The sequence below is a fragment of the Narcine bancroftii genome, chromosome 4 (genome assembly GCF_036971445.1).
Source record: "Narcine bancroftii isolate sNarBan1 chromosome 4, sNarBan1.hap1, whole genome shotgun sequence".
Classification (NCBI taxonomy): Eukaryota; Metazoa; Chordata; class Chondrichthyes; order Torpediniformes; family Narcinidae; genus Narcine; species Narcine bancroftii.
In genome coordinates, this window is record NC_091472.1 from 60,502,936 (window position 1) to 60,527,415 (window position 24,480).

The window sequence follows — 24,480 nt, forward strand, 5'->3', positions numbered from 1 at the left end:
CCCATTGGCTGACTTGTCTCCAGTACTTACTTCACTTTCACCATCTGAACTTTGGTCAGAATCGCTTGCTCCCGCCAACATGATGCTGCTCAATAAATGTGACAGAAGAGAAAAGCCAGCAAGTCATTACTAGAAAATAAACGCTGTTTTCAAGAATTGGAAAGGGTGTTGCTTCAATATACGGTGGTTGAAATGAAATACTTCATTCCATCCATTCCTGAAACTTCCAGACAACACATTTAGATGGCAAAGCTACCTAAGTAAAATTAATCTCAGATCTATGTAGGAATTCATTAATATATGAGTAGATAATAATGTACACAAGTCAAACAACTGAGACTGGAAATTTGTCAGGGCACTTTTGTCAGGAGTTATACTTGCCACTCTGGCTATTTGCATCCTCGCCAATTATTGGGCCTCTCCCAGCAAAACGAGTTCTTACCAGAGCTATAACTCAAATTCAGTTACTTACTTTTATTACTCCATCAGTAGCCTCTAACTGCCTTGCAGCCCCTATTCACCCACCCCTTCACATTTTCACCCAACTCCTCAAATCCCCTCAGTGAAAGGGCCGGGAGCAATTTCCCATAACCATTTCACCTGGTATATTGCCAATATGATGCCAATATCTACCACCTAATATGCTGGTTTTCCAAAGATTCTACCTCCCAATACAAAGAGCAAAAAATGTCCACTGATTTTTATGTCTCTCTTGTCCTCCTTCCAATTTCATCTCTTCCTACAGATAAGTTGCCATTAACAAGCGACAGCATCCTTTCCTATGTCTGTGCTATGCCTCTCATCATCCCTCTGCCCTCATTAATTTTACACCCTCTAACCTCTAAATCCAAGCAGCGATTTGCACATTTTCAGGCACAAATAGTCTTTCTGCATTAAATGTGAGGTCTGAAGTGTGAGCTCAGAGCAAATGTTTTATATCGTAGAATGGAAGCCAAATCTGAAGCAAAAAGGATTTTATGGCACACTAACAAAAAACTTATTCTCATGGATAAGTGAGAAAATAAATCTCATTTGACCACTGTGGGCTTTCCTGATCCCCACAGGAGAGAAAGAATCAAGCATGACCACATGGGAACATTATAAGGATAAATCATATTGAATGCAAATATAACTCTTTTAAAATTATTAGAATCAGCTGCAATCTCCAAACATGATATGTGATGGACAATAAACTTGCACATCTATTAAATGTTACATACATTTTCATTTTAAAACAGTTAACCTTTGCTTAATGATACATATCATAACATTGGCTTTCCTAAATATCACTGAACATCTTTCATTTGACATTTGAAATAAAAAAGCCAATTAAGAGAGCATTTCTACACCCAGCCTAAACATTTAATTTTCAGGTTTCCTCTTAGTCTCGGATCTCAGTTGCTGTACACAAATCTTTGTGGATCATTGTAATATTGTAATTTCAATATTGTAAGCTTGTTTAACTTTTTATTTATCAAATTAACACAAACTATTACCTCAGCGCATCATCTAAATGTGAACAGTAGTTTGAAGCGAGTGAACAATGTTATTGAACTGAAATTGTGGGTAACATATCTGCACCAGCATGTGTTTAATTTTTCTCAGCAAGAAACAGAAGCCAGAGAGACTCTGACCTGAAGCAAGAATGGAAATGGACGGCAACTAAGGGTAGACATTGCACCAACTATGGTGAAATTATTCAGCAGGGCTCTTCATCTGTCTCTCTCTCCGCATGTTGTCTGACCAGCTGAATATCAAGACTTTTTTTTATATTTTTAATTTGAATTGATTTTTTTTCAAATTGACTTGAAAAGAAATCAGTATCCAATACATTTGTACAGTGTTATTACTTTGAAATACCAAATAACAAATTCAGTGTGATATGAATGATTGTTTATTGTCTGTGCATACTATTCCACAGAGTGACTAGAAGACAATATCAAAATATCCACATTTTTTTGGGATAGTCATTTTTTTTGTTATTTGACATTCAGCAGAAAAGAATATTTTTACTGTGGTTGATCAAGAATCTGTGCTTGACAATAAACTGGAGGCTGGATTCACAATAGACGCATTAGTGCTCTTTGTAACGGGATAATGGCTTACTTAATTTATTTGTTTCTCATGTCCATTATTTGACTAACTATATATATGTTTACACAAAAATAATTGTCTGTATGATTAGCTTTTTGTGCTCTGTAGTCTCTCAGTTAAAAATTCTTTAAAAATTATGAAAAGGATTTTCCTGCAAACCATGTTATATTTGTGTGACTCACAGGTATTCCATTTGGGAGCAACATCACTCATCACTTCTCTATGTACTCATCCTTCAGTATCTCTATAACTTCTCATCTAGTAGTGACTGTACTCATTTAATCTTAAAAATACAAATTGAGATTTCATTATTAAAAGTATAAGAAGTTGGTGCACTCTCTCCATGTCTGCAGAGTTTTCCCTGTGGGCTCTGGTTTCCTCCTATCATTCAAAACACACCGGGGGTGCAGGTCAAGTGGGTCTAATTGGGTGGCATGGGCTTGTGTACCAAAATGGCCTGTTACCGTGCTCTATGTTGACATTTTAAATTAAAAAAAAAATTAAATTAAAGGAAAATGGTTACAAATTTCTCTTTTCATTGTTTCTATTGGATATTCATGTTTCTATCCTTGGCATTCTCTTGTTAACCTTACCAGAACAGGTAATATGATATGCGTTCATGTGTTTTTATGTTTTGAATGCTATAATGCTTCAAAGAAAGCTGGTTAGAGAAATGCATAATAGAACAATCCTGCTTCATAAAGTAAATCAATAAGAAAAAAAATAACAAGGAAGATAAATGACTTCAACAAAAAGTAATAACATAATGATTTATGGTCCTTTAAAAATACATTACATAAATCACTAAAGTTACAAAACCATACACATTTTAAAACTGCTTAACCTTAAGATTGTAATAGATATAAATTTATGCATTGAAGATGATGTATGCAAAGCTGAATTTCTTTGTTGTAGTTTTGTTGAAATAAGATTTATTTATGCAAATAGTTATTCACTATATAATGCAATATTTATTTAGATTTTAACAATTACTCTATGTTTAAAACATGTTAAATAACTGGTCCCAAAGTTAGAATGGTCATAGGAAGAAGAGATTTTTATTTCCACCCTCTATGCTGCCCCACTTTTTGGAATCATGGGTATTTAAGCTATCCAAAGTGAGGAGTCTGTTGGAACAAGAGTGGGAGGAGTCAAGAGGTGGTAAACACTTGTAAAGCCTATGCCATGGCAAAAATGCATTAATGTTATCCAAGACTGCAGAATAATAAGGAAGAGGTCTGTGATCCAATGACAAAAATGTAAGAATGTCTCTTTTTTAAAGTGTAAATGCTGAGAATTTTATTTTTCATATTTCACAGATGCCCATGTGCCATGCTGATTGATTAATCTAATATGACCATAATTATTCTGAAATATTCATAGGAGATAAAATTATTGTGAACCATTGGGCCCTGCCCTAAATCTACCCTGACTCATCAAGGAAATATGGGTTTCTCCATCTGAGGAAAATGGTAATTCAGCTACCACACCAGGATAATGTGCTAAGTTTATGGTACATTAATAGAAGAGGAGGAATATATTGGTCTTATTTGGACACCAAAATTATTACTCCATTAAATATATGTGAACATTCATTTACTGATCAAGGTTAAATACTGTCTTTACAAATCTCCCATTTATCACATCAGACTTGAACTTGGCTATAAAAAGGACAGAAGATGAGGATTTAACACCACTATATCATTTTTTTTAATCTACTGCTTATTAGAAATTATAGCCCATTTATTTTAAATGAGCTCACAACTTAATTTAAATCATGTTCTTTATGCTACTTTTAATGAATTAAATGAGATCATTCACAGTGTAATTTCTAACATGTGGTTTTATGTTCTGACTAAATGGGAAATTAACTTATGGAATATAAAGAAAAAAAATTAAAAAAGCAATGTCTAGAAACTCAATCTTTTAGATAATTTTAACTACAAATTCTTGTACAGAATACGGAACAGGAACATGCGTGTAGAAAGTTACTAGTACGCCAAAGGCTAAAATTAACATTGCAATATTAAAAAACTAAAAGATGTCACAAATGTTACTGCAATTATTATAAAAATGGGATTATCTTTGTAGAATGGGGATGATTCATTTGGTTGTTGAATGAGTGAATTAGTGATACCTTCGCAGTCTCGCTCAATCTGCCCATTGCAATACAAAGCATCAGAAATGAGATCTGGAAGCCTCCCATTCAGGTCCACCGAAGCCAAACAGCCTTGAAATCCCTCCCTTGATGCCACCAGCTTTGGTAATGTTTTGTACATGTCTTTGGCAATTCCTCCAATATACAAGTCACCTGTGGATTACAGAAATATCAGGATAATTAATCCATTATATTTTATGATTCAATCAGCATACTCACCAAAATCAGTGATACTTGTTATTTCATTTATGTTATACATCATTGAACCAGGCTCTTTTGGCCATGTTGACCATGTAGTATTCACTTACACTAAACCCTTTTACTTTCCCTAATTACAGGAGAACATTCAAACTCTACATGGGTGGTCAAAATTGAGCCTGGGTCACCAGAGTTGTAGGCTCGAATAGCTTGGCCTCTGCACTGCTGTCTTGGGTAAACTTATACCTCTCATTTTGTTCATTTTAGATTGGTCACAGTGTTTGAGCTACCGAAAAAAAATAGACACACACACCGAGAGCAGTTCAGTTTATACAAATGTTTATTACAAATTCAAAAGCTGATTTCACACTACAATATGCAAGCCCTTCCCAACTATACTTATCAATGCCTGGACTGGTCCCAACTGCCGAAGCGAGGCAACGACTGCACACTTGTAGTAGGTGGTCAGGGTGCCAGTAGCAGCTTCTCCTCCTCCCCTGACTGGGACGTTGGCTGGACTCCAGAAGTTCTTCTTCTTCTTGCTGAGGGATGTTGCCACCTCTTGGAGAGTCTCAAACTTCAGCAGCGGGACCATGACTTATATTACACAAAAACTGCTTACACAAGCACCTATTCCCAGCACAGCAAGAAAGATAAGCGAGCAAGCTAGCATGCTAGGCTATGAACGAATAACATAATTTTCAGCTTATCACTTTGAATACAATGGTTTATTCTACATCAAGGCTAGGCCTCTGATAGTCTGTGACCAAAACAAGCAGGAAGATTAAATGTTCTTGGTACACAGATGTCCTTTCTTCAGATAACAGCATCTCTGGCCCCTCGGTGGAATTTAGCTTATGTCTGCTGATTCTAAAAAACAATAAGGTTCTCAGCCTTGAAGAACCCAGAGCTGAAAATTAAAAAAAAAACAGGTTCTCAGCCCAGCAGAACCAAGAGCTGCAAATTAAGAAAAAACAGGTTAGAATCTTCCATTACAACTGCCCAGCTGTGCTGCCCAGCTGCATTGCCTCACACTTAAGTTGTGCACACAAAAGTATAGTATGTTCTAAAAGAGTAAAGCTATGTTAAAATTTTTGGATGAACTTGAGAGTTGAAGGTTAATTAGTTGACAGCATATCTTTCCTACACGTTTAGTGCAGGAAGATCCACAATAGGTATGACCTTTTCTCCATGTCAACTTTAAGAGAAGTAGCGGAAGCAGCAAAACCCACTTTACCTTGCTTTTGTGGATCTCACCAAATTATTTGATGTTAGAAGATGAGAGAGTTCCTTCCCCAGAGTGGAGAAAATTGACTCTCCCAGAAGTTTCTCAATTTTTGATGATAATCTGCATGGGTACACACTGTTTAATACTATCTGATGGTTTATGTCTGCTGATTATCAGATGAAGAATGGGATGAATGTGTATTGGTCTGTTCTGTGGCATCTTTGTCGCTCTGCTCATGTCACAATCTTTTTAATTTATTTTAACCAAAGGAAATAACAAAATTGTACCAATTCTTGATCAAAGACCCATAAGTTCTAATGAAAAGCTTGATGAAAGGAAATGAAGAGGCTCCAGAAAGACTTACATCTGTTAGGAGAATGGGCAAAGATGTGGTTTCCTGGACGAAAAAAAAAATCAATTTTTTGCAGGTCATGGATGCCCTTTCCAAAACATTCAATAAAATTATGTCTTTATATGATTTTTAAAAAAAAATCTCCACTGGAAACACTAACGAAATAATTACTTACTTGGGTTCACTCAGATAAACATTTCCATAATGAAGAACTTATTCTACACATCAAAATAGCAGCGACCAACTTTGAATGATCAAAAAAAACAACCTGGTGACTAAATTGCTGATCCATAAGGTTAAAGGATATGCAGTATTTTTATCACCAATGATCTTCCAAGAGTCAATGGATTCTGGCATGGTTCAACAGGATTGGAAAATTGCAAAGGTCACTCTGCTCTTTTTAAAAGGGTGCGATACTGAGGAAGGAAATTATAGACCTGTTAGGCTAACACTTGTAGTTGAGAAGTTGCTGAAGTCAATTGTCAAGGATGAGGTCATGGAGAACCTGGAGGTACATGGCAAGATAGGCCAAAGTTAGAGTGGTTTCCTCAGCGAAAATATTGCTTGACAAAGCTCCTTTAATTTTTTGAGGAATCCTCAAGCAGGCGAGACAAAGAAGATGCGGTGGATGTAGTTTATTTTGATTTTCAAAAAGGCCTTTGACAAGGTGCCGCATATGAAGTTGCTTAAGAAAATGAGAGACAATGGATTACAGGATAGAGACTAGGATGGGTAGAGCATTGTCTGATCAGCAGGAAACAGAGAGTGAGAATAAAGGGATCCCATTCTGGGGTCAGCTACTGGTTACCAGTGTTGTTCCTCAGGGGGCGGATTTGGCTACTTCTTTTTACATTGTATGTTAATGATTTGGATTGTGGAATAAATGGCTTTGTGGCTATGTTTGTAGACGATACAAAGTTAAGTGGAGGGGCAGGTAGTGATGAGGAAATAGAGAGGCTTCAGAATGACTGATAGGATCTGTGAGGAGAATGGACAAGAAGTGACAAATGAAATACAATGCTAGAAAGTATATGGTCCTGTACTTTGGTTGAAGGAATAAAAGAGAAGTTCCCCATTTGAATAGGGAGACCATTCACAATTTGGAGTTGAAAGGGGACAGGAGTCCTTGTGTAGGATATCCAAAGGTTAACCACTGGTTGAGTCAGTTGTGAAGGCGAATGCAATGTTAGCATTCATATCCAGAGGAAAAGGATAAAAGACCAGGATGTGATACTAGCTCCTTTTCCACTGGCATCCCAGTTAATTGGCTGTGCAATGTTCTGGGATAGGAAGCTCTTTGTGCCATTCCCAATGGACCACCTTTAACTGGGACACTAATTGCTTTTCCACTGAACACACTCATCCCTGGGAATTGGAGGGTTCTACCTTCAAATGGAAATAGGTGACTTTCTGCTGTTCCTTTTCCACTGGTTTTATTAGCACGCCAGTGTCAGCCAATGCTAGGGATATGAATAGGGGTAAAGGCGGTTAATCCCTGGCATGAAATGATGTCATTTGATGCCGGTGTTTGGACAGTGTTCCTTTCCCACTGAACCCTGTCCCTGTAAATTCCCAGTTAATTCCTGGGACAGAGTGCAAGTGGAAAACGGGCTATTGAGGCTTTACGTTTTGGTGAGGCCTCACTTGGAGTATGAGGCACAGTTTTCGGCTCCTTATTTAAGAAAGAATGTGCTAGCATTGGAGAGGGTTCAGAGAAGATTCACAGGAATGATTCCTGGAATGAAGGGATGAACACATGAGGAACATTTGACAGTTCTTAGACCATACTCCTTGGGTTCAGAAAAATGAGGGATGACCTCATAGAAGCATTTCAAATGTTGAAAGGCCTGGACAGAGTGGAAGGGTACAATTGTTTCCCATGGTGGGAGAGTCTAGGACAAGAGTGCACAACTTCAGGATTGAAAAGTGTCCACTTAAACAGAGATGCAGAGGTATTTCCTTGGCCAAACAGTTGTGAAACTCTGGAATTTGTTACCCCGGGTGACCTTGGAAGCCAAGTCTTTGAGTGTATATAATGTGAATATTGATAGGTAATTTTTATAGTCAGGGTATCAAAGGTTACAGGCAGAAGTAGGGGAGTGCGGCTGAGTGGGAGAATGCATCAGCTAATGATAGAATGGTGGAGCAGACTCAATGGGCTGAATGCCCTACTTCTGCTCTTGTGGTCAATTATGATTATGGCAAAAGTAATTAGCAGCATTGATTGTGGAGAAAGGTGTACTATGAATGTTAGAGAGCATCAATCAACATCATCTGTCAATCATACTCCCAGACTGAACATTTTCAAAAATCACCTGATGTATTAACAGAATTGCAGTACATTGCATACACTCACAGTTTGAAGACTATCTATTCATCATCTCCCAGAGATGGAAGAATGCTAACCATTATGTCATGCAGATAATTTTGACCCAATTCTGGGGTACTCCTGTGGGAACAATGGTGATGATTGGAACAATGGTGATTAGAGAGTGAAGCTATCCAAGAAATAATAAATGAGCAAAATTGGTATCCACAGGGAAAAAATGCTGTCCAAATGAGAATGCAAATTGGAGTGCAAAATTCAAGAGTCACAAAGTTAAGGTTTTCTATGAATATAATGGAAGTGCACTGAGACATTAATAACTTATGGATGATTACTAGTAACTGTACAATTTTCTCTGATGAGGAGAGTTTGTTAATTTTAAACAGCTCTGAGAAATCATTGATGTCATTATTCTGCTGAATAGAGGAACTGAAGTTCTCACACACTTTATAGTTTATTCCTTTGAGAATATAATGCAAGTGTAAAAGCTATTGTGCAAGGTTATTGCCCACACTGGGATGATCATCAAATCTTGTAGGAAAGTAATTTGAAATAGTATAATCATGTGCTTTTAATGATCTGAATGCAGAGACTGCATTCACATCGCACATATGGAAAGGCGTAACTGCTTTGCTTAAAATGTGTGTTGCCTTGGATACAACTTTCCTTCACATCAAACTTTTTTTTGACATAAAAAATTACACAAAATGCCTTTCACAGAGGAAAATACATGGGGGCAATTATTTTCATTGACAATCATCTTCATCAGATGTGCCAGATCAGTAAGTTTGGGACCTTGCATGTATTGGTACTCATGGGAATCTGAGACTTAACAAAACAGAGATTGAATCATAGAGTTATACAGTGTGCAAATTTGACCTTTGGCCCCTCTTGTCCATGCTGGCCAGGTTGCCTAACTGAGAAAGTTCCATTTGCCTACATTTGGCCTTCTAAGTCTTTTCTATCCATGCACCTGTCTTTTCAATGTCAGGATTGTCCCAAACTCTACAGCTTCCTCTGGTAACTTCTTCCATCTACCCACTAACTATTGCATGGATAAACTTGTATCTCAGGACCATTTTAAATCCTTCCTCTCTCATTGTAAACTTATGCCCTTTAATTTTGGACTTCCCTATCCTGGGAGAAGTTTGTTATCATTCACCTTTACTCTGTCTATCAATAGGTCCACAAGGACCCACACAGCCTCCTATTGCTCCAAGGGTTAAAGACTTAGATTATCCAGTTTTACTTCATACCTCAAAAGCCCTCCAGTTCTGGTAACATCCTTATGAATCTTTTCCACACTATTTCTGGCTTAATGAAATTCCTTCTGTAGCTAGGTGACTAGAACTTTTCACAATACTCCATAGGTGGTCTTGCCAATGTCTTGTACTGTAATAACATGCCATGCCCTCAATGCCCTGACTGAAGAAGGCTGATGTTGCTGTCTTGCCCATTAAACTCCATTAGTGTAGAGCCCAGTGACTAAGCTCAGCCTTGCTGGCTTCTCCATTATTCCTTGGGAGATAAGGCACAGAATGTGAGACTCCATTGATTTCACAGGGAACTGGTTGCAACAAGAGGGCACAGTGACATTTTGCTTGATGAAGACAGATGAATCAGATTAAAATTTATGATTCATCTTACTTCATTGACCAAAATATCACTAAGTTCCTGCATACTACATTATACAATGAGGTACAATGCAACAAGTGTAATTATTTTAGGTGGATGTTGTATCTGTTGGAATTTTCTATCTCTTTCATTTAACCCTTTAAGCCATCAAAGGATTCCCGGCATGACTCCAGTTCTTCAAAAGTTTAGACAGTGAATGAGCTTTTGCATTGATTTTCATCTTTTTTCCCCCCAAAGCCTTGGAACTTAAAAGGGAAGCACAATGTCCGAACGTTAATTGAAAAGGGCTTGTGTTGTTAATACCAAAATCAAAGACTAAAAATGGTCAAAAATGTTGTTTTGTGCAAAATGGCCAAAATTAAATTTACCACATATTTTCCACCAATTCCCTTTTGTAATTTTGGGTGGAATTAAGAAATTGGTCTGGTAAAGAAACCTTTTGAATGGAATTTTTAACATTGATAAGCTAGTTGAATGGGTCACAAAAACAACATTGCACTCAATGCTAGCAAATTAAGGAGCTGAATGTGGACTTCAGGAAGGGAAACCAAGAGAAACCAGTCCTCACTGAGGGGGTCCGCATTGGAGATGGTAAAAAAAAATTCTTATGTGTCATCATCTCTGAGGATCAATCATGGGGCTTTCATGTCGATGCAATCATGAAGAAGGCATGCCAGCGGCCATACTTAATGAGGAGGTTGAGGGGATTTGATATGTCAACAAAGACTTACAAATTTCTACATGTGTACCATGGAGAGCATTCTTACTGATTCTATCACTGTCTAATATTGAGGCGACCCCTTTGACTTAGAATAAGTGGGATTATTAAAGGAGAAGTTATTGAGGATGAGGATAAGTTCTGTCAGCTGGTGGAGTGTGGTGATGGAGGGGGACACATTGGGTCTGTTGCTGAGGAAGAAACAAAGAGCTTTGAGGCCTTCAACATGGGGGATAGAGCTGTGTAGCAATTTGATGGTGAAGATGACGCAGTCGAGTTCACCTCCAGTGCTTCCACAACTCCCACAGCCACACAGAGTCCAGTCTAAACCATGGGCAACCTGAGCTCTAGATCCAAACCTCCAACACAGTCAGCAACACTTCAGCGCCCTCGGCACCTCCTCACATTCCCAGTTTCGATATCTGGTACCCCTCCAGCCAGTACGAGACAGCCTCCAACAGCCCAGCATGTGTCTCCCAACAATAGTCTCCAGCAGCCCACAACTTCTGCGGATTCCTCGCTCGAGTCGCCAGCAGCCCACTGCATACACTGGTCCCTCAGTCTAGGAGCACCCTCACTGGTCTGTCGCCATGATCACCAACCCACAGGTTATCTCCTCCTCTTCTTCTCAGATGGGGGGGGGGGGTCTTCCCATCCTCTGGTGCCCTGCTCCAGTCCTCCACTTCCCTGATGTCTGCAGCCCCTCGTGATGGCTGCCAACTAATAAGCACTGCCATCTTGGGTGCAGTCCCATGGTAATGGGATTTCAAATAAAATGGCCCTCAATGGGCCATTCAAAGCCCGCGCTGAGCTGATGGCAGTCAAAAAGGTGGCTGGACCCCACGGGAGAGCTGCAGCTCTGCTCCCTCACTCCCTGCGGGTCCTCACCAGCAACAGAGCTGCTGCTCCAGCAGTTCTGGCAATGCCCTCATCTTCCGAACACTTTTCTAAAAAACCTACCAAGTCCCACAGCACCTACACCTTAACACATTTTGCCTCTGTAAGGATTTCATTCCTTTCTCATCATTCCTCCGTCTCCAACATATCTGCTCCCAGGATGAGGTCTTCCATGCCAGATCATCCGAGATGACTCCCTTCTTCAAAAAGCGTGGCTTACCCTCTACTACCATCATCTCGACCCTCACCCACGTATCTTCCATTACCTGCACATCTGCCCTGGCCCTCTCCACCCCTATGTACAACAAGGACAGGATTCCCCTTGTCCTCACTCCACTAGCCTCTGCAACCTTCACTAATTCTACCACGAACTACGTAATTCCACCACCATACGCATCTTCCCTGTCTCTTCCCTCTCCACTTTCCACCAGGGACTGCTCTCTCCGTGTCACCCATGTCCCACCAATTGCCCCCTTTGCTCCTACCCCTGTGACAGCAGGAAATGCTACACTTGTGCACACACCTCCTGTCTCACCAGCATTCGGGGCCCAAACTACCCATCTGACCAAAGCAACATGTCACTTGTGAATCTGCAGGGGTCATCTGCTGTCGGTTCTTCTGTTATGCTCTACATTGGACAGTGTAGACGTGGACTGGGAGATTACTTAGTTCGGGACCTTAGCTCTGTCAACCAATTTCAATTCCCCACCCAATGTCTGTCCATAGTCTCATGCACTGCCAGATGGAGACAACCTGCAAATTGGACTAACAAATCCTCATAACCCATCTGGGCACCCTCCAACCAGATGGAGACAATCAACTTCCCCACTTTCTGTTGGCTCCTGCCTTCCTCACCTTTCTCCCCATTCACCTACCTCTATTTCACCTTCCCTTTTGCTCGGTTACTTTCCTTTTCCCTTTGTCTCCTTTCCACCAGCTCTGCATTCACAGAGCCATCCCCTCCCTTGATTGATTCTTCACTTTCCTCTCCTGTCCTGCAATGGAAATACAATTATCACCCATTCTTGTAGCCCCTGCACTGCTCCACATGCCATTTCTTCTCTTCTCCCACAGACTTTATTCAGGTTCCTGCCTGCTTTTGGGTCCTATCTTGAAGAAGAGCTCAGGCCAGAAACATGGATGTGAAATGGGAACTCAAAGAGGTGAAGAGCCGGCATGCCACACTGTTCATCTCGAAGTCCTCCGAGGTCATCCCCTGATCCAGAGTCAGCAGAGTGTCGCAGGATGAGATGTGCTCACACTTCCAGAAGGCTCACAGATGGAGCTCTGTGATGCACATCCTTAAGGAAGAGGATGGATCAGTCACATTGTCACAGACGGATATACAGAGGATCAGCAGAGCCTTTTATGCTGAACTATACAGCACTAAGGGTACAAACAGCATGGCTTTCCAAAGCTTCCAGTAATTTTTGATGATGGTCTTAGATAACAGTAACGATAGAGTCTGGACCAGTCAATTACCCTTGGGAAGCTGACGGACTCCATCCCAGAAGCATCGCCTTATTGGCTGAGTTGTACATGGCTTTTTGGGTTCAGGGTGGGCCTAGACCTGCTGGAAGTATACTAAACTATTCTCCTGGCAGGCAGCATGTCAGACTCCATGAGGAAGGGCATTATCACCCTCATCTTCAAACAGAAAGGGGAGAAGGTGCCTTGGATTTGGAGACCAAGATCATTATTAAATATTGACTAGAAAATATAGTCAACTATGACTTTGGACTATGTCATAGTCAATCGAGTCTTGCCTGCCCTGGAGCAGGTAATCTCTGACAGTCTCTCACTGCCTATGTTTATGACAGGGAGGCAGACACCTATCAGCCCTTTGCTGAATTCATTATGAAGGTTGAGGGCATAAAGGGAGTGATGGTGCCAGAGTGGAGGCATTCAGGTCAAGGCCTGCCTGTGCATGGTCGACAGCACATCTTCTGAATGAGAAACAATCAGTCTGCAGACTGATCGGAATCTTCACCCATTTTGAGCCTGCAGGGTAAACCAGAAGAAGAGCGAGGCAATGCTCTTCAGAGACTGGTCTGAATGGTCCACTATCCCCTTCACAGTCAGATCTGAATAGACAATATCTAGGGTATGGCAGGTGAGGAAGAGAATAGGGATGCCACTTGCAGGGGGGTGCCACTGTTCTCGCCTTACCCACCCAATATCCGAGTCACTAGCCCAATAATCTCCTCCCCAGGGATGCAGTGCTCTGCTGCTGGGGCTCACTTGAGCGCCCTGGAGCGCCACTCTTGGCTGGCACCTCATTGAGCCATTTCGGGACTGCTCTAGCATGGACAGCACCTTGCTCAATGTGGGTTGAATGGGCAAAATTCTGCCTTCATCTTCCTTACCCATAATCCCTCCAGCAACAGGACCCGCTCTGTGTTTCCCTGACGCTGTTGCCTGGCAGGACAGTTCCAGCTACAAGGTGGATTTTAGGTAAGGAAGATGAAGACGGCCATTTTGCCCATTCATCCTGCATTGAGCAGAGCTGCTACAAGTGGTAGCGATGCTGGTGTGTGGGCACCAGATAGCAGAAACAGGCGTGGAGCTCTTTGCGGCAGCCATTTCCCACTGCCTCCTACATCAGCGGACAAGGAGGGAGGTTATAATACCTCTGTGCTGGACCAGCTCTGTGCCTCTCTATCCACTCTCGAGGCTGTCACAGCACCAAGGCAGAAGGAGAGGTAACATTGAACAAGTTACCCCCCCCCTACCGCAGGAGTATACGAACAAGAGGCAACTGACTTGTGCCGCTCTGCAGCCAAGGAGACCTGGTACACAGGCCAGCAGACACCTGGCTGCAGGGATGGTCATTCAAAGCACATCGACCACTGGGCTCGACACTGCCTATGAACCAGGCAGCAGCATCAGGAGGGAACCAGAGTCACCATCATCATCCAAGCAGCTTGGAGAGGTCACCAAGGTTGGCGAGAAATCGACAGACAGCCCTGGGCTGCAGTGAAGATCCAGGCTTTGTTCCGAGGTTACCAGATCAGGAAATTATTAGGGAGCATTGACAAGCACCCAGAGGAAATCCAGGGAAGTATGCACTGATGCTGTTGGGGGATAACCCCAAGAATGTCCACCTGCACACGAGAGCAGCGCGGGATCTCAGGGCCAGAGAGGTGGCAAGTCGGACAGTGCAGCTCAAGGCCGAGAGACCAGCAATTTGGATCAAGAGCAATGCTTGCTACAACTCCCCGAAAGTGACCATACATGTGAAGGTGTCGGTGGCAGACATGCACTAAGATAGGTACCTTATAAGCACATCGCCAGCCAGAGATAAACAGGGGAGAGCGGCACTGTCCCTAGAATAAAAAAAAGATAACAGACAAGGATGGGTCATAATACCTTGTTTGGGGGAGGATAATGCCCGTGAATACCCTCCCCGGCACTGACCCTGTTGCCAGCTTTAACCTCCCAATGGAATATATTATTTTCCAAAGAAAGTTCGACCCTCATTAATCCTTATTAATTATTGTTTATCTATGCTCTGTCTTCTGAATTCTGAATGAACCATTGTAAAAGTGGCTGAATAGAAACCTCCAAGCTAATAAATTTAAAATAAAATGCAAAATGTGAAAGTTGTAGGGCTAGAGGGAATATTAATAAAACCTCACTCACTCACATTCTGACAATGTTCGTCATTCCTCAATTACACTGTCAGAACTTTACCACTAACACTGGGGTTTTATACAGAAAACAACGAAGAGTTTAATTCAGAGGGCATTTTTGTGTGGTTTTTGGTGCAGTTATTTTTTTAAAGGGAGGCACTGAGGTCAGTGGAACCCCTAGAGAGCAACTTTACCTAGATACGTCACTGTGCAGTGGATCTAGTTTGGAGGGGCCAAGGCGGCAACAAGAATTGGTCAGAGCAGATCGCAAAGATCCATCAGAAGTGGGTCTATGGGTGTGGTGTTCCTTCTCAATGACGGGAAAGAACCTGGTCATCAAGGTCTCGAATGGCCCATCTCTGTACCTCTGCCTGGGCAGTTACCAGAGCTGTTTTCCCATTCATATGGAGATTCAAAATAGAAATGGTGTGAAGGGTCACCATGTAGAAGTCGCCAGGCAATGGGCCAACTATGCCTTCCTCCTGAAGATCACCTTTGTGTCTGGGTGTATCAGGCTGTGTGTGGAACCAAAGTATGAGGGCACCAAGTGCTGTTATGTGGTGAGGTACTACCTATGCCAGGTGTTACGAAGGATGGGCCTGGCCCCATTGTCGCACAATGTCCCAGTCAGCTGGACTTTGCCATATCACCTATCCTTCATGGAAAAGTTTTTCCAGACCAACACCTTTGACTACAAGGCTATCAGGCAGTGGCAAGCTTGGAATGTACAGCAGAAACAGAGAGATAAGGACTCAACAGACTCAGTATGGTGGTTCCCTGAGCAGACCATCCAGGTTATTTGGCAGAATGACTCATCGCGAGAGGTCACTCACAAACAAGCACAAGGACTTGGCCTAGTTGGCGGTGAGAGGATGCTGCCCAGCCAGATCCTTCCTGTACAACCGGAACTTTACTCACAACACACATTGTCCCTGAGATGACTGTGGTGGAGTGGAGACTGTTGCCACTTCTTTGCAGAATGCAGATTCATTAAAAGTATGTGGAGAAGGATGCAAGGGTCCTTATCACAGATCATCCCCAGCAGCAGCGGGACAAAGAACTTTGATTGAAGGGCTGTTCCTGGGGATGCACACAGAGTCAGACATCCAGAACTGCTGGAACATCATCAACTCAGTGAAAGATGCACTTTGGTTTGCCCGAAACCTGTTGGTCATTTAGGACACGGAGATGCCAGTGCAGGAATGTTGCCAACTGGTACATTCCAGGGTGCAGGAGTACTTGCTGAGGGCTGCTCTGAGTTTTGGCACAGCCAACATTATGGGGAAGGATCACAGTCTAGAATCCTTCCATTACTGGACATTAAAGGGCTGAGACCAAGGGGAAGAGGTAGGAGAAGCCACAAGATGCCACAGTGGTTATAATGGTGTGAATATAAATGAATGTAACAATGGACAGTGATGGAAATGTATGAATAAGAAATTAAGGGTGGGAAGGGACTTTGAGTGGTTTTCCTTTTGTAAATAATTTATTGTGAATAAAATCAAATTTTAGTAATAATAAAGTTAGTTATACATCTTTACCACTTATGGACACTGCAAGATTTGCTGAGTTCTTCCAGCATTTTTATGTTTCTACAAAAAGGAGAGTATGCAGTTTAGCATATCATTTCATCTTTAAAATCCTTTGGTCTTTTGGGATATGCAGCCTTTTCCCTGTAGATGATGTAAATATTTTAAATGGAATAGTACAGAGACTCTGCTCTTTATTCCTCAACCAAGACTACAATGAACTTTGTGGTTATAAAAAAAAATCAATATTTTATTTTGGTAAAATAAGTAAATATATTAAAAGAAAGAGCTTATTGATATATTTTTAGAGGTTATGGGTCAAAATGCTCATTATTATGGATCAAAAATGGAATGGGTAAGGCTTCTATCCATGGCACAATTTAAAAATTCTCAACTGCTCCTATGACTTAACATTTTCACACCAGCAATGTTGGCAGTTATTGGCAACCAGTAACTATTCTTCAATTTTCCTTATTCCTGAATCCAAATTATTCAATTACAATGACTAAAATGAAATTATTGCTTGATATACTTTTTCCTTAATTGTTTTTTCTCATTTGAGTTACATTATTGATGGTAATTATTTTCAGTTCAATAAATGAAATGTTCATTATGGAGTATCAGTTTTGATTCCGACAGACTGGTTCGAATTAATGATTTTAGAAATTAACACAAAAAATGCATCCATTCAGATGATACAATATGGTTCATTTTCTGAGATCTACCAGGCAATTCTGATGTTTATATTATTAAATTTCTTTTCACCCAAAAGTGATGTTTATTGATTTCTTTAAAAAAGATATTTGGGAGTTATACTCAGCTCACACCATGCTCAATTGGAAGCTGCTCCGCCATGTTCCTTCACAAAACAGGACATAATTCTAGCAATTCAGAAATTATTGTTTTCCACTTCATATAAACTAAAAATATGAATCCAATTCACAAGATTATTTGAAATGCTAATTCTAAACACGCTATTAACATCAGAACAAAAAAAAAAATAATGCTGTAAACTATATGGAAAGTATCAAAATGGATCAAGGCAAATGAAAAGTCCTGTTTGAAGTATCATAAATATGCAAGAGGAACAGGAATTTTAATAGCTTTTGGAAAACGTTTCAATCCAATCTCAATTACTGATGATCATTGCCAATGCTAAAGGAGTAAAATCACTGAGGATGAGGAGAATTAATGTGCAGGATTATGTCGGCAGCTTACTGTTGCTAAAGTGGTGTTAAAAATGAAAACAAAAAAAATACTAATTTCAAAAGAATTCAGCTTGTTCCTTTGCCAATTTGCTACGGAGCTAATTATACCAATGGATTTCTCGATATAAGACAACATTAATAGGCAGACAATTCTCCGCTGAGCAAGCTCTTGTGAAGTAATTTCCTCAAGTTTTTTTTCCCGCAGGTAATTCGAACATTGCTTACAAGTGTGGTTGATGGCTGCTGGCTGCCACCAATGAAGTTTTGTTCGCCGATGACTACACAAAGAACCCTCGTTTTTAAAAAATGGCGGCACTTCTGGAACTGGTGGTAATGGCAACACTGCCACTTGTGTAATGGCAGTGCTGCTGGACCCAGGAGAATGGAGAGCGGAGACACAGTGCTGCTCCAAAGGGTTCAAGTGCCCAATCCTTATGCCATTGGTACCATACAGGCATTAAATGGCCAGTTAGAAGAGCTGATGGTGTTTTTAAACTAAAACTCCCAACCATGGGTCTGTGCCCAAGAGAGTGGCGCCTCTGTGCTTGGCAGCAGTCGGAAGGGGTTGTAGACTCCGGGGAGCAGTGGACCAGCACAGCATATCAGAAATGGGCAGAACACCACCCCTCCCCTCCCCCCCCATTGAGAAGAGAAGAAGCGGACAAGACAACACTACAGGACAGTGACAACAGTGATGATCTCTCAGTGGCTGAGAGACCCACACAGGCTGTGGGTCAAAGTTGAGATTGAAGATGGTGCTGAGGGTAAGAAAGGTTCCCATGGCTGCAAAGGCGGCAGGAGTGCAGGAGGCAAATCCATGGAAACTCAGATACTTTGAAAGACTCTCTTTTGCTTCTCTGTCTCTTGTACTGTAAGGGGCACCAGTGACACGAACGGCAACTCTTTGTCTGCCTTACACCACGCAGCATGCTTTGTGTAATGTTACATGTTCTGTGCTAATCTTGAACATTTAGACAAGACACAGACACATGATTTGCCTATTAAAACTATGTTCTAAAACATTTCAAGAGATAGTGTCCCACCTTTCAGAAGTATATTCCAGAACTAATGAGCATTAAAAATATTGCCACATATTTTGCCCTCAGTCTTTGAAAGGACTGGGAAATGAGATAAAGATTTGTTTGTTTAAGTTATATGGAACTTCTAACTCATTTCAAAAGAAACCCCTCAAAAAATGAAACAATGTCAAAATTGATCCCCAAGCAGAGAGGTCATACATTATGCAAACATGCCCTTGGCCAACCACTTACCTGCTGTCCCTAAGTATCTGTCTGTGCCAATCCCATTCACTTATATTCTTCTCAGACTTGATGGCAAAGTGCTCAATGAGATATTACTTAAATGTTAAAATTATTTTTTCTCAAATGAGATAAAATAATTAAGGAAAAAGTATGTCAAGCAATAATTTCATTTTAGTCATTCTAATGGAATAATTTGGATTCAGGAATAAGGAAAATTGAAGAATAGATACTGGTTGCCAATAATTGCCAACATTGCTGGTGTGAAAATGTTCTCATCATTTAACTGTTGACCACAAATCCGATGTCCTCCAGTTTTTGTCAACAGGGGTAGTATTTTCCTTTTATCTATGTCACTCTTTTTTTTTTCACTATTAGGTATTCACTATTCCTCTGCTCTGAGGAGACAACCCCAGTTTGGGTGACCAGTGTATCCAAACTATCCAGGCAGAATAAAATATGTTGTTTTTCTTGACAGTTTGGTCATGCCCTGTCAGCAGAGGAGGCCAAGGACAGACAGGTTGTTGAGAGAATGGGAAGAGAATTTGAAACAGCTCAAACCTGGAGCTCCAGGTGTAGATGTTGTGCAGGTGCTCGGCAAAAAGGTCACCTGGTCTCTGATTGGCCTCACCAATGTAAAGGACGCCACATCCGGAGCACTAAATGCAACAGATGAGCTTTGAGGAGGTGCGTATGAATTGTTGCCTTGCCTGGAAGAGACATTTAGGTCCATGGATAGCAGTGAGGGAGCTGCAAGGACCTCCATTAGTTACATGGGAATGTACCCAGGGATTGAGAGGGATGAGCCAAATAAGGACGTGAGAAGAGTGGGGCTGAAGGTTGGGGGCCCAATGGCAGGATTGGATTGGTCAGAAACCAATGTTGGGAGAATGATGTGTATGTTATTAGAAAGGGTCAGGGGGAAAAACAAGGTCCTTGAAACTGGACAATTTAGCACAAAGGAGAGGAAGACATGTCTGGTGGTAGAATCATGTTGTAGCTGGCAAAAATGCAGGAGAAAGAGGCAGGCAAATGAAGATACTAATAGAGCGAGCTGGAACAGGTGGGAAAAGAATCTCCATGGATGCTGCTTGGGCCAACTTTCCATTTCTCTCCACAGATGCTGCCTGACCCACTGTTTTTCCATCAGCTCACGTTTTAAAAAATACATCTGGATTCCAGCATCCGCAGTGTCTTATGTCTCAATTTTCCGATGTGCCTTGGTTCCCATGGGATTTAATCTTTTGATGCAGGCGTTCGTGTGGATGCCCCTTACTGAACTTCCCTTAGTTTAGACTCTCCCCTTAACCAAAAAAATGCTGATGATCTTGATTAATCGATGCTTTTCCAACTGTAGAACTTTTCTAATTATTTCCCTCTCTCTGTTAGATTAACAGACCTGGCATATAACTGTTGGCCAATTAAAAATATGGTTAAAAAAAAACCATTATCCGGCACATTGGGGATTGGTAGATGCTGCATTAGTGAATTTGCCATTTGCTTGACATTGTGTGCTGTGTGATTGGTGAACTGACCACTAGGGGCACTAATTTTAAACTTATGTAGTTTGTGCTATTTATTTTCTGCTATATTTTTTGCCAGTTGCTTGAATACCAGATAACGGGGATTTCACAGTAGTTCCAATTAAATCCCACCAAGCTAAGGAAGAACAAGGAAGTTAAATTAAGCCTAACTTATGAATGAGCATTTTGAAAGCAAGTGAACAGGCGGTCGGTTGGAACAGAGCTGGTTATAGCCTTAAGCATATAGGCTGCGGCCTAAATTTGATATATCTGGTTTATTTTTGACAATTATCGTGTGACAGGTGGAGTTTGTGGCAGAGAATGGAGATTGTCAAGGGTGCACACCAATAAACTTTGACTTTGTCAGTAATTGTAATGGTCACATACAATGTAATTCATAATGGATGTTATTGCTTCATTGGTATTATGACAGGATGTAAGGACAGCATTTTTTATCCATCTCAAATTATCATTCTCGACATCTCAGCCTTTTGAGATCTGGAAATTCCACCCTAAATCATGTCATTTCCATCTCACACTCTTGTTCATTATAGTCACTTTGCAAATCGCACATTTTTTTCTCTGCTACTGCCTACTCTCTGTGTATATTATAAGCTGTCAATGTGGGAGGGAGGGAGAAGAAAATATATCTTCAAATAAGCTTTCTCACTGTGGCGGATCTAAGCAAAGCCCATGTGCCACACAAATAACGAAAACATGGTTTAATATAGAGCAAAAGAAAACCCAATTTCTTTCTTACAATACAGCAGAGACTAGACTTTCATCTCTTTTATTGTTAGACAAACTCATACACTGGCTACAGCACAGCAGATGCCATTCTCCTTGGCTCTCTACCAGAACAAATCACTAGTTATGTCCACGGGCCCTTTATTATGAGCCTTGTAAAATTTTCTTCATGATTTAGTTCTAAAGGCTCCCAGAACAGCCATAATAATTCAAGATTTTTTCCTAAGATCCGAATCCAACTCTAGAGTGTTGAACTTCATTTCTCACCAGTGTCAATTTGATCTCATAAATTCCACCTGAAACTATAAAGTCAATAGCACAAACAAAGCAATGAATAATCTAGTCACTCCAAGAAATTAATGGAGATTAATTATGAAGGACAAAACTTACATTTCCTCCAAGAAAAAAAATCAGAATCTCACAGCAAGAAAAAAAAATGTTTACCTTTGAGATCTAGATTTCTGGCTCCAACTGTATTTTGAGTGATGAGTTTGGAGTTGATCTTCACAGTATGTAAGTTGCTTTTGTCCCTTGAAATTAGAACATTGTGCCACTTATTGTCATTCAATGGTTTGTCAGAGTTGCCCTTAATGAGGGAAGGACCAGTTCCTAAATCAAATACATAATGTAAGTACCTGTGGGATGGGAGAAAAATAAATAGTTAAGCACACAACTTACTGATATTGGAAAAGGAGAGCATCATTTCAGTAATTGTGCAAATTAAAATCAGCTTTCTTCCTCATCTATACAGCTATCAAAACTCAAGACAATTTTACTCTACACACTAAGTCAGGACAATTTTGTCACAGCTTTAAAACAGTTAGAATTTTAATTTAAGGGGACAGAGTGATTGGTAAGACAAAAACACGTATGCATAGTTTCCTGAAATACTTCATCGCACACAATTTGAGATTTTACATATTTGTATAAAATTGAAAGATAGCATTCATACCCTTTAACAAGTTCAATTACAATGAAATCATTGCCATCTCCACTATTGAAGAGGATCAGACCATCAGCTGATGTTGTCTTGAATTGGAAGAACAGATGCATGGAGGCGTAGGCCTGCAATGTGGACAGTGCCACGTAGCTTGATTTTGTCTTGAAGGTCACAGGGTCAGCAATGATACTTTTTAAACCAAATCTAGCATTGAGTTCGCAGTAGTCAATATCGCCATTTTTGCACAGGTCAATATAAGGCATTCCATTGAACATTAGGCTCTGTAAGTGGCCGATGAAATTTGAAGGAACATTTGATATATATCTCCTTTCTGTTACAATTCCTGTTTCAATATTGTGAAACTCCAGCCGAGTGTGATCTCCTGTCATTTGATCTAAAAGAATGAAAACAATTATATAGAAAGTACATTCATTCTAAAAATTATAAAGGACTTTATAATAGACATGTTAAAAATTGTGATGAACATTTCTGTTTCAATATCCTTTCACACCAATCTAACCATTTATCTCCCTCTAAATTCCATTAAACATTCTTTTTCTTCACAACAAGCTTATCACCTGGTCATTTACATATCAAAAATAATATTTATACTTGAACAAAATGGAAGGTGAGGACTTCTTTCAGTTTACCCAGCATATTTCAGTACAAACACTGTTTTTATGTCAGCTATCTTAGTGTCCAGTAGGTGGCAATATGTATACATATTTATTTGTAGAACATGATTAAAAATATTATTTTTCCACAGCAATAGAATGCACCTTATTTCTCATCACTACATAAAACAAATTAGGTGCAAGTGCTTGACCATTCAATGGAGTTAGCAAACAGAAGAGAGATTGAAAATTGGATGAATGGTGTACTAACAACAACCTTCCACTCAATGTCATTAAAACCAATAGGCTGATTGTGGACTTCGAAGGGAAAACCAGAGGTGTATGGTCCAATGATCATTAGGAGATCAGAGGTGGAGAGGGTGAGCAAATTAAAATTCCTGGTAGTCACTGGACCAAACATACTAATATCAATGCGAAGAAAGCACATCAACGCCTCTACTTCCTCAGGAGTTTGTGGAGGTTTGGTATGACATTGACAAACATCTACAGAAGTGTAGTGAAAAGTGTGCTGACCGGCTGCATCAGTGCCTGGTATAGGGGCACAAATACCTCTGAACACAAATCCCTGCAAAAGTTAGTGGACATCACAGGCAAAACTCTCTGCACCATAAAGCTACATGGAAGGCTACTGTCAGAGAAAAGCAGCAATTGTCAAGGATCCACCGCTCAGGACATGCTCTCTTCTTGCTGAAGCCATCAGGAAAGTAATATAGGTGCCACAAGACTCATATCACCGGGTTCAGGAACATTTGCTACCCCCCACCCCCCAACACCACAACCATCAGATTCCTAAACAACAAACTCAATCATTTAAAGATTCTTATTCTTATTTATTACTGCATATTTTTTCAGTATTGCACAGTTTGTTTACATTTCTCTCTTTTCCATATGTATCTTTTACTGAGTACATTTTTTTACATGACCAATAAGTAGAAATTCTGCCTCTCCTGCAGGAAAAAGAACCTCAGGGATGCATGTGAAGTCATGTATATCCTCTGACAGTAAATCTAAACTTTGAATTTTTAACTTAATATTCCTGGCACAAAGGGAAACAATATACCAGGTATTCAATGAACATTTTCTTTTACAGAACATTTTATTCTGCTGAAAAAAATTACAATCCTATTTATTAAACTATCTACAAAATACTGTTTACTGTAATTGAAAACTAAGTCATAAATTCACTTGGAATAAGGTTTCAATGAATCAACAATCGTCTGCTGAACAATAACGAAATGGGAAAGGTATACATGTGTGTGACTGGATGCCAACAAATCAAACTGGAAATGTTTGTTTTTTCTTTCCCTAGTATTTTCTGAAATGAAGACTGTCTTTACAGAGGTAAACATCTCAGTCTGCTTTATTTCTAATATATATTCCCTGTTTCAGCTGAAAAATGCC

General features: G+C 40.4%; 1 protein-coding gene across 17 annotated transcripts in view; it reads right to left on the reverse strand.

Annotated features, from left to right (window-relative positions):
* Positions 1 to 24,480, reverse strand: part of nrxn1a (neurexin 1a) — a 1,705,359-nt gene that overhangs the window by 747,060 nt on the left and 933,819 nt on the right. For all 17 annotated transcript variants that reach the window (XM_069931396.1, XM_069931400.1, XM_069931399.1 and 14 more), the window contains 3 exons: positions 22,457 to 22,838; positions 21,949 to 22,139; positions 4,232 to 4,405 (listed from right to left, as the gene is read on the reverse strand). In XM_069931396.1, coding sequence (XP_069787497.1) covers positions 4,232 to 4,405; positions 21,949 to 22,139; positions 22,457 to 22,838 — 747 coding nt within the window. The remainder of the gene's footprint in view (positions 1 to 4,231; positions 4,406 to 21,948; positions 22,140 to 22,456; positions 22,839 to 24,480) is intronic.